Here is a 10156-nt window from a genome sequence, read left to right on the forward strand (position 1 = left end):
TCCTCAAAGAAGTGATTAAGGAAGGAAAAAAATCAGCAGCTTGACTACACAGAAAAAAATCAGAAACATTTTATTTCATTTTATAATTTTTGTGTTTTTTTTTTTAAAAGGCAGAAACATTAAAAGTAACACCGCTTGACACTGAAGAGCCCTATCTGTGGTTCAGGAAAGATCTTGAGACTTGGTTAAAAATGCTTTGCTTTTCACATGGTCTTTTTCAGGGCTGCTTGGGTCATACTGAAGAGATAAGCTTCATAGATGATATTTACGAAGTTGTCATCATTCTGGAAAACAAAACCAAAAGACCCAAGGAGCTGTGAACTGGTTGGCAGAAAGAAGGGCTTTCTTCATCTTGGAGCTGAGCTATTTTGATACTAAAATGCTAATCTCTACATGTTGGCTTTAACAGCTGGTAGCTTTAATTCCCTATGTGAGTGCTCAGTGGAGCTGAACGTAAGGCTGAGCAGAGTCAGTGGCTGGTGTTACACGGTCAGTACATAAAGCGGCGAGTCTCCTGAGGTTCAGTGCAGATGGGAACCCCAGCCACGTGGCAGTACAAACTAGGTTTCCTCACGTAGAGCCTGGCTCGTCTGCATGAGGACACAGCGGTCCTCAGCAGAAGGGTGGACTGGAGGAAATGATCTAGGTTGGCAGTTATCAAAGTTTGGTTGAGAGATTGCTTGTAGTTCTTAAAGTCCTCTAAGTAGCCCACAATATTTATATTGCTTTTGGTATAAATCAATAATTTCCTTGTAATATGCTTCATTGGTATCTCATCCGTGCCAGTGTAATTCTTCCCATTTGCTATGGAAAGATCTTTGGTTTTGCCACGTGGGTAGCAGTTAGATCATCTCTAGGCTCTTTTTCCTGACTAAGGGGGAAGAGAGAACCACTGGCCTACTCAGTGAATTTTGTGGTTTGTAATTCCAGAGATTTCTCCCTTCTACCCAAATCCTTTACAGCTGTAGCAATTCACCCACATGTCACATTCCCCCCTTCATCCCTCTTGGCAACTTGCCCTCCCTCCCCTAACACACACACACACACACACACAGACAGAGTTAGCGTTATCCTCCTGCAATGGAAGAGAGTGACGTCATTTTTAGTCTGCTTACAAAGCAGCCACACAAAGTCCCGATGCAGGAGACTGTGTCCTAAAAACAGGTGACAGCTAAAAACAGACTGCTAGGAGGCCTGCTAACAGTTGGTCAGGAAGATGCTGGTTAGAACAGGGGGAAAGTCAAGCACATGCAGCGTGGAGGGAACATGAAGATAGGTTCTAACTAGCAGTGCTCAGAGACTGATCTAGGCCATCACAGTCTTGGCTCCTGTGGGTAGAGATATCTCTGGAACAAAATCATCTGAACGGAATGAGTCACAAACAATGTGGACCTTTAAAATTCAAACTGAAGGGTGTTTTTTTTTTACCCCTTCATTGTTTATGGAAAATTTACAGATGTCCTTTCTTAGTCTGAGGGAACCCTGGTGGTGCTGTAGAATAAGCACTGGACTGCTAACCACAAGGTTGGCAGTTCAAACCCACCAGCAGCTCCTTGGGAAAAAGATGAGGTTTTCTACTCCATAAAGATTTACAGCTTTGGAAACCCTATGGAGGGCCACTAGGAGTCAGAATTAGCTTGGTGGCAATGGGTTTAGGTTCCTCAGTTTTCTTGAAGTTACCATGAATCACTTGAAAAGGGAAATTTTATTTTTATCCTGCATTTGTTTTTTTTATGAGTAGAGTCTTAGTAAAGACTCAATTTTAGATCAGATTTGTTGTCTCTATCTATTTTCCACACTCAGCTACTGATTTCTAGCCTCATTCCTTTCATTCTCTGCAAGATACGCTACCTTTAAAACATTTTCACCTACAGAGACCACTGTCTTTTTCAGGAAGGATGACGCAGCTGCCATAGCAGTTGGCCTGTTTTCCAAATGTCATGTGACACATGAGCCAAATACCCAAACAAGCTGATGTCTTTAAAGACTATTAATCAAAAAGACACCTAGCTACCTAAACTCAGATAGCACAAGTGTGTCTGGCTGAGAGCAGCCACTCTTTTGAGGCCTACTGTGTAGTTTGCAGGTGTGCTTTGCTGAGTGGATTGCTGCGTGATCTCCCAAGTGCAGAGCCCCTCAGTCAGTTGGGTTGAATTCCAGCTCTACTCTTTACTAACTCAGTCACTTAGCCTAAGCTTCTTTGTATGTGAAGTAGGGTTATTTTATCAGGATTACATAAACTATTATCTATGTACATGGAGTCCTGGTGTGGCGCTGTAGGATAAGTACTGGGCTGCTAACCGCAAGGTCGGCAGCTCAAACCCACCAGCTGCTCTTTGGAAATCCTACACAAGGTCACTATGAGTCAGCACCGACTCAGCAGCACTGAACAACAACATTATCTCTGCACAGTACCTGGCTAGGAACTTTGTATATGTGGTGGCTCTGATTGTTAGTAGTATCTCATGTCTGCCATTGAGAGCAACGGCCGAGAAAGGAGTCCCAGCACCATTCTGCCAATATGAGGTCACTGCCATTGAGTCTGTTCCCACTCACAGCGACGCTATGGGACAGAGTACAACTGCTCCTTAGGGTTTCCGAGACTGTAAATCTTTAAAGGAGTAGACTGCCTCAACTTTCCCCCACGGAGCCTCTGGTGGGTTTCAACTGCTGACCTTGCGTTCAGCATCCCAATGCTTAACCCACTGTTGTTGTAGTTAATTAAGTGCTGCCGAGTTGGTTCTGACTCACAGTGACCTTGTATAGGGTTTCCAAGGAGTGGCTGGTGAGCTTGTACCGCCGACCTTGTGGTTGGCAGTCCAGAGCTTACCCATAGTGCCATACCAGGACTTCTTTAACATACTGTACCATCTGTCAATATTAGCAAGTCTCAAAATTATTAGCAAAATAGATCTTTCGTAGTCACAGCCTAATCTTGTTTTGCTTGTTTCCTATTTGTTCAATAGGGTGCTTGACCTTTCTACTCACAGACTGCAACTTGTCTGTTTCCCAACAGTGAGTTCCCAGTTTGGGAATCCTGTGGTCCTTTGCATCCTCTTGGGGGTGGGTTAGTCATACTGTGGAGGCGGTTTTCTTTTCTGACAGGTGAACAGCTTGGCAGGCTGAGTCAATCCTCCAGATTAGCAAATCTGTAAGATTTGAAAAGAGCTGAGATGCCCAAAGCCACCATTCTTAACTTTGAACATCATCTAGCTCACCATCTATGAGTTGTTGGATTGTCCTCTTACTCACAGACGCATAATAGGCACTAGCGAAATGAGTCTTCACCTCAGGGTCACAACCAAGAGGTCAGCAGTTCTATAGAGGTAAAAAGAAGACAGCCACAGTGCCCCCCTTACCTGAACGAGGTATAGCAGTGCTTCCTGAAGCTGCAGCTTGGTAAGTGGGCTGCTGGTGATCGCGGAAGGCTCGGGGTTCTGTACAGGCAAGATAAGGCTGGTGGAGGCAGCAGGTGGGTCTTGGCTTCCCAAGGGCAAGAGCCCACTGTCCCTGTCCTTTGATGGGGCAGAGGTGGACTGCGTGAACACCATGGGAGACATGAGCAGAGAAGGAGGCATTGTAGTGGGGATACGCTGAGGCGAGATGACCTGCATTGAGCAAACACAGACACAGAAGGCAGGATTACAGGTCCAGAGAGAAAGAGGTCTCCTCACTCACAACAGTAGATATAGGTAAGTTTAAGTATTAGTTATTCACAGCTCCTCAGGTTGGGAAAAGCTTTTGAGACAACCAAAGCCTGTTTGAGTCCCAACGTATTTTCCTTTGTTGTTTCTAAGAGCTCTGGTGCAGTCTTTGAAGCATTTGTATGTAAACTGTTTGTTGAATGTTTCCGTATTATTTAAAGTTTGGAGCTGAGGAATACTTTTCAGGTTTACTGTCATTATTTAAGGAACCCTGCAGGCACTAGGGGTTATCATTGGGCCGCTAACCACAAGGCCAGCAGTTCAAACCCACCAGCTGCTCCACGGGAGAACGATAAGACTGTCTGCTCCCATAAAGATTTAGCCTTGGAAAGCCTACATAGTCAGAATCCACTTGATGGCAGTGGGTTTTAGTTTAGTTTTGTTTTTATCATGACTTGGCCACACACACTTAGACAGTGGGCCTTTTCCTCAGGGAAAAGGTTATTAAGTCAATTCTGACTCAGAGAGACCCTATAGAAAAAATCCTTTGGATTTCTGAGACTCCTCATCTTTCTCCCAAGGAGCAGCTGGTGGGTTTGAAGTGCATGCATTTTCTGTTTATCTATGCTAACGTTTTGAGGGCTGGGTCCCCTGGAGGACTGGTCATTGCTTAATAACCCAGTGAACTTGTTTATTTTCTGGGTGAGTCTATTTAGTTGGGGGTAGAGAGCAAGCAAGCTTAGCTAGCTCACTTGGCTAACAAACCTAAACCCAAGTTTTCCAGTAGTTTTATCAGTTACTCAAGTGACATTTTGATCCCTGTCTGCCTGACCCCTACAGTGATCTCTCATTTGTTTCTACTTCAGATGAGAAAAAGAAGTGTTGTGATCAGTCCCCTAAAATTCATGAAAATAGAGAGGATAAAGGCCAGCATCTAAAAGATGCTGTAATTTACAGTCACTCCCTTGGCATCTTTTTGGGCAGAAACTAGCACGAGAAAGGCAGTCTGCTTGTTTCTCTTAACTTGCCTATTTGACAGGAGAGGTGCTGAGAAGGGACGCTCCACAGAGCGGGATTCCCAGCACTGTTTAAGAGGAGGACAGTGTGGGCTGACAGAATGCGCGTGCATGCTCTTTACTTGGCTCTCCCTATGTGTGAGTACTGAAAAAAGAAAGAAATACACTTGCAGAAATGTAAATTTAACTACTCATTCCAATCTTCCTAGTGTCCAGTGCTAAAGCATCACAGAGGAAAAGAGCAAAGGGAAATCCTACATGAAAATGAGGGTGAGGGTGAGTTACAAACATTGTTTCTAAAGCAGCAGGTACTCAGGTTTGGGGTTTTAACTAATAATACATGAGAATACGTTGACTCAGGGTCTCACATGCACAAGGACTTACACTATATGTCTATGATCTTTGTTTTCAAAAGACTGAAACATTTTTGATGATCTGTTATAAGCTACATGCCAAAACATGCCAAAAGGACCGATGATCATATATATACAATGAAAAGAATTTCATCATTTTAAAACCCAAGGCATTTTGAGTGAATTTGTACTAGTTCAAAGGGAAAAACATCCAAAGTCAAATCTCTAGATGTTATCAACAGGTAGTAACGGATAATTTGGGGTTTTCGCCTAGAAATTTTAAAGATTACTACACTATTCCAAGTTATGGATGAATACAGAAAACCATCTTTCTTGAACAAAGAGTATTTCTGAAAGTTAAAATAATTTTCACTCTCTTGAAATTTGTAGGTGTATGTGTGGACATATCACCCCTTTTCTGATCTTCAATTTGTGAAACTGGTGGCATAGAAAAATAAAAATGGGCTGTACCTTTAAGGAGTCAATACTAATTCTTTTTGATCTCTGTGTGTTTACTACAATAGCCTACAGGATTATGGGTTCTGTTTTCTTCACCTTTATATGCCCACATGCATAGCACAGTGTCTGAAGTGTAGTAAGGGTGTTGCAGAATGATTTCAAAGCAGACCATAAGCTCCCATGGCCTTATCTCAAGGATAAGGAATTCATTCCATGTCTATCCAGGTCTTGCACTTTGTACCGTGAAGATTTAGATCTATAGATGCGCTATCTCTAGAAGAGAGGAAGCTACCAGATTGCTGAGCAAAGAGACAGTTCTCTTTACAGACAGAAAGTCAAGAGGTAACAAGACGCACAGATGTGGCCTTGGCACACAGTTCCAAACAGAAATGGATGTGATACATGGTCCCTAGAGCACAGAACCAATTATAAATTTCACTGCTTTATAGTTGCTGTTTTGTTTTGTTTTTTTCTTTCCCCTTGTGGTAACTTACCTGAAAAAGAGGAGTCTGCCCTTCTGTGCTGGATGTCTTGTCGATCCAGGATTCCAAGGGTTTCACCATCCTGGTACTCTGAGTAACCACAGGAAACTTGGCTGCCAGGGCTGGTCGGTTGGGTGCCTGTAGCTGCTGCTCTTGCTGCACAATCTGGAGCTTTCTCAGGAGCTCCTGAGGGGAGACCACTCCAGAACCGCTCATCTGAGCACAGGACAGGGGAAGTGGTGGTCTTGGGAGTACAGACTGTTCTTTCCCAGGAGCATGATGCCCGAGTGTCTTGGGTGGAAGGGAGCCATTGACATACACGAGTTGTGACTGGGGGAGACCCTTGCTTGGAGCTGCAGGGGTGGCGGCAGTGAGGGCTCTGCTGAAGCTTGGAGCAGCTGAGCTGGGAGGTCCTGGCATGCCTGCACTTGGTGGCACTCTGCCCCCAGGAGCACTCTGGAGCTTCTATAACAGGTTCTGAGTTCTGGGAGCACTTTGCACACGATGAGAAGTCCCAATGTGACTGGGAGATGCTGGCTGGACAAGCCCAGTGAAAACATCCCCAGCAGAGTGGGGATTGCTATTTTCACAGGGTCGGTTTTCGGGCAGCTCTGACAATGGGTGGAGGTCTGAGCTCCCGATCATGAGTTTCTGAATGGCCGGACAGAGCTGCTTCTCCAGCAGGGGTGAGTGTCTTTTGGGTTCCTCATAGGACAGGGATCGTACAACCCCCTGCCTTACCGGAAGTTTCTCTTGATGCCGCTGCGGGTGGAAGGTCTGGGGGTGCTCCATGATTTCATGACATGTAGCTCTATCCTGCTTCCCAAAGAGAGCAGTCAAGGATAAGTGTTGGGGTTCAGGATCTAAGGTCTGGAACAAATGAAAACATCTGAGAATGAGTCTAGATACACTTTGGCTATATGCCGGTGTATATGAAACAACTCAGTTTGATGATTAATTTACAAAGAATCAATTAGAAAGGATGAAAAAACATATCCTAATAACCTGTAAACTGGCTACAGGGTAAAAAATTAACCTTTTCAATGTCAAAATTTTTCACAGCACTGTCCCCTACCACCTCTAAGACAGCTGTTATATTTTAGTATCTGTTGATTGATAAAATAGGCAATGGTCCTTGAGAAGTCTGAAAACTGTGGTACAAAATAGATATACTATGAGGTAAATAATCTCGTCAATAGGAAATTCACCTAATCTAGCAATATTCAAGAAGGCACTGGGCGTATACAGGAACATGAGGAGTTTAGGATTCCAGGTAGCTTTTGGCAAATTTATAAAAATTGAGGGCTAGGAAGAAGCATAAGTCTTTGACTCTGCCTTGGTCCTTCTAAGTATATAGTAGTAGCTTTAATGAAATTATCGGATACATAAAATTGATCTCAGTCCTGTCAGTTACCAAGCTATTTCCTTCCCATTCTGTATCACCTCAGTGCTTTCTGCTGGTTTCCATATTTGGGGGCAAAGGAACCATGGGCTCCATCCTAAAGTCAACAGTCAACATATTCCAGTTTCTCTATTAAAGCAGAAATTAAAAATTTCCATTGAAACCAAAAAGAAGGAAAAAGCTAAAAGAAAAATAGAAAATTTATTTAAAACTCTGAATATGAGTATAGAACTTTCATTTGGCTGGTCTTTATCTCTTTTAGCTGCTTGATTTTTTTCAAAATTAATTTACAACAGTTCCCCAAAAAGCAAACAAACAAACCCCAAATGAGGAATAATCATTACAAAAAATATATATATACATGGACACATCCATTGTATTTACAACCAACAAAGGGGCCTATACACTAGCAAGTTTTGTTAAGGCTTTATATTCCAGAAAAAAATATATATACACATATAAAAACTGTTGTGATATTTATATCTTAGATTGGAAATACAATGACAAACCTTCATCATGCTTACAGGGAAGTCTTATACCTTATACCATTCCTTCAGATTCGGCGATCCTGAAAGCACAGGACTCCTGTTCTATATACTTGGTACCTGGTACTGCACTCAGTACAAGGTGCTCAGAAAAGTTACAGCGGATTCTGTTGTCTTAGTTACCATTCTCTCAGGGTTGCAGGAAATCACCTACTCCTGAAGATGGGTAATGCTTCTGTCATCTCAGACAGAAATGTTATGTGTTATCTTGTTTCTTCTTGAATAGTGTTTCCCCAACACTCATGTCTACCTGGAACCTGTGACTCTGACCTTATTTGGAAACAGGATCTTTGCAGGTATAAACAGGTGAGAAGGAGGTCATAGTCAATTTGGGTGGGCCTCAAATCCAATGACTGGTGTCCTTATAAGAGGGAAATTTGGACACAGGCAATGCACAGAGAGAGGGAAGACGGCCATGAGGAGATGGAGGCAGAAACCAGAGCGATGGAGCTATAAGTCAAGGAATGACAAGAATTGTCTGTGACCACCGGAAGCTAGGAGAAGGGCATGGCACATATTTTCTCTTGAAGTCTCTAGAAGGAATTCACTTTGCCACCACTGTAATTTCAGACTTTTTGACCTCATAGACTGAGAGAGAGTAAATACCTGTTGTTAGCCACCTAGCTGTGGTATTTTGTTATGCCATCCCTAGGAAACTAATATAGAGCTCAAGTTCAAAAGAGATTTATTAGCACAGAATATGGTAGATGCTAAAAGTAAAAATGTCAAGTCTCTTCTAGAGAAAAGAGCAAATTACAAATAATGAAAAATATCTCTGATTTGAAATCTCTCTTCCTCAGATGTATCTTAAAGAATTCTTGAACAATACCAAACCCTACGCTGGATTGCAATGTCTGTTTGAACCACAAGGTCAGCGGTTACAGTTCACCAGCTTCTCCCTGGAAACCCTATACAGGGAAAATATGTGTTGGAACTGACTCGACAGCACTAACAACAACAACCTAACTATAGTATGGATAAAGTTCTATAAGAATCCTATAGAAATGCCACATATGAAAAGCAGAGGACTATGTACCTGGCTGAGCTGAGACACGTGCTTTTGTTGGTTTTCGCTGGGTTTCACTGGAATTGGCTTGATGAGATTGGGGTTGTCATAGATGGCAGATGAACTGGTAATCTGTTTTGGTTCAGAACAGGTTTTACACTGAAATGGAAAAAACAAACCCTCATTTTAAGTGTTAAAGAAGCTTTGATATTTTAAAAAGAATATATCTTTTGATTTCTTATGTTTAGCTGATAGATGGATATTTATGTTTTGATAGATTTGAGAAAAAAAACCAATTTGAGACGTTCTTTTCATTTTCTCTGGTATGAACTACGTTTGACTATAAATTGAATTAAAATTTTTCTTAGTTGCACAATTCAGTCATCAGCCTGTAGGATCTACAGGATCTACAGATACTTGAAAGGGTATGAATATGCTTAAGAAATAATAGTTTAAAAAACATATAGCCAAATACTTTTCAAGATGGTAAACGATGATGGAATAAGACCCTTAAATAGGATGCCTGGATTATAGTAGGTCCCACTCTCATCCCTCCATTAATAGCTGACTCCAAATTAGAGAGTTGCTGAGTAGAATTCACCAGAACAACTAAACCTTTTTAGTTTACAAACCAAAAAGTTAAACTGACTCAAACCACTGATTTATAAATCACTAACATCATCTTTATTTAATAAATTACATCTTGCATAAACAGAATAATTCAAATCTGAATGTTCTGAGCCACTCACTACAAATTAGAATTTCATAGAGAAAGAGACAAGCCTCATCATTTCAAATACTGAATCATTATCATACATTAATCTAACCAACCATGCAATTGCTAACACAGTAGGATTCATAACAGAAAGAACATAGCAATGATGTTGGTGTTTACTTTGTTAAAATACCAACTAAGACTGAATATAAAAATGCTACCTCCTGTACTATAGACTCTCCATAGCTTGGCTGGATTTAATTGTACAATTGTGGCCTTGGGCCAGAGAACAGTTCACAATGTACCTGACATGGAATAGCTAGAAATACAATCATGTTCCTCAGGAACCCAAGGCTCCCAATGTGTTTTACAGTTTTTGGGGGTTGATTTTCTAATTCAAGGGCATGGGGATAGGATCTCTTACTATATTAGGCACGTAGGTTTGTAAGTTTAACTGCACACACAAAAAAACATATTCTTCTAAGCATTCTGCCAATAATTTGGATATATGGCACTATTACTACTGGGATATGA

General features: G+C 41.8%; 1 protein-coding gene across 1 annotated transcript in view; it reads right to left on the reverse strand.

Moving 5' to 3' along the window:
* Nucleotides 1-203: 203 nt before the first annotated feature.
* The window catches only part of DCP1B (decapping mRNA 1B), a 93025-nt gene continuing 83072 nt past the window's right edge, over nt 204-10156 (reverse strand). Inside the window, 4 exon segments of the mRNA XM_006878196.1 lie at nt 204-284; nt 3360-3608; nt 5967-6824; nt 8938-9066. Coding sequence (XP_006878258.1) covers nt 204-284; nt 3360-3608; nt 5967-6824; nt 8938-9066 — 1317 coding nt within the window.

The sequence above is a fragment of the Chrysochloris asiatica genome, unplaced genomic scaffold (assembly GCF_000296735.1).
Source record: "Chrysochloris asiatica unplaced genomic scaffold, ChrAsi1.0 scaffold00050, whole genome shotgun sequence".
Classification (NCBI taxonomy): Eukaryota; Metazoa; Chordata; class Mammalia; order Afrosoricida; family Chrysochloridae; genus Chrysochloris; species Chrysochloris asiatica.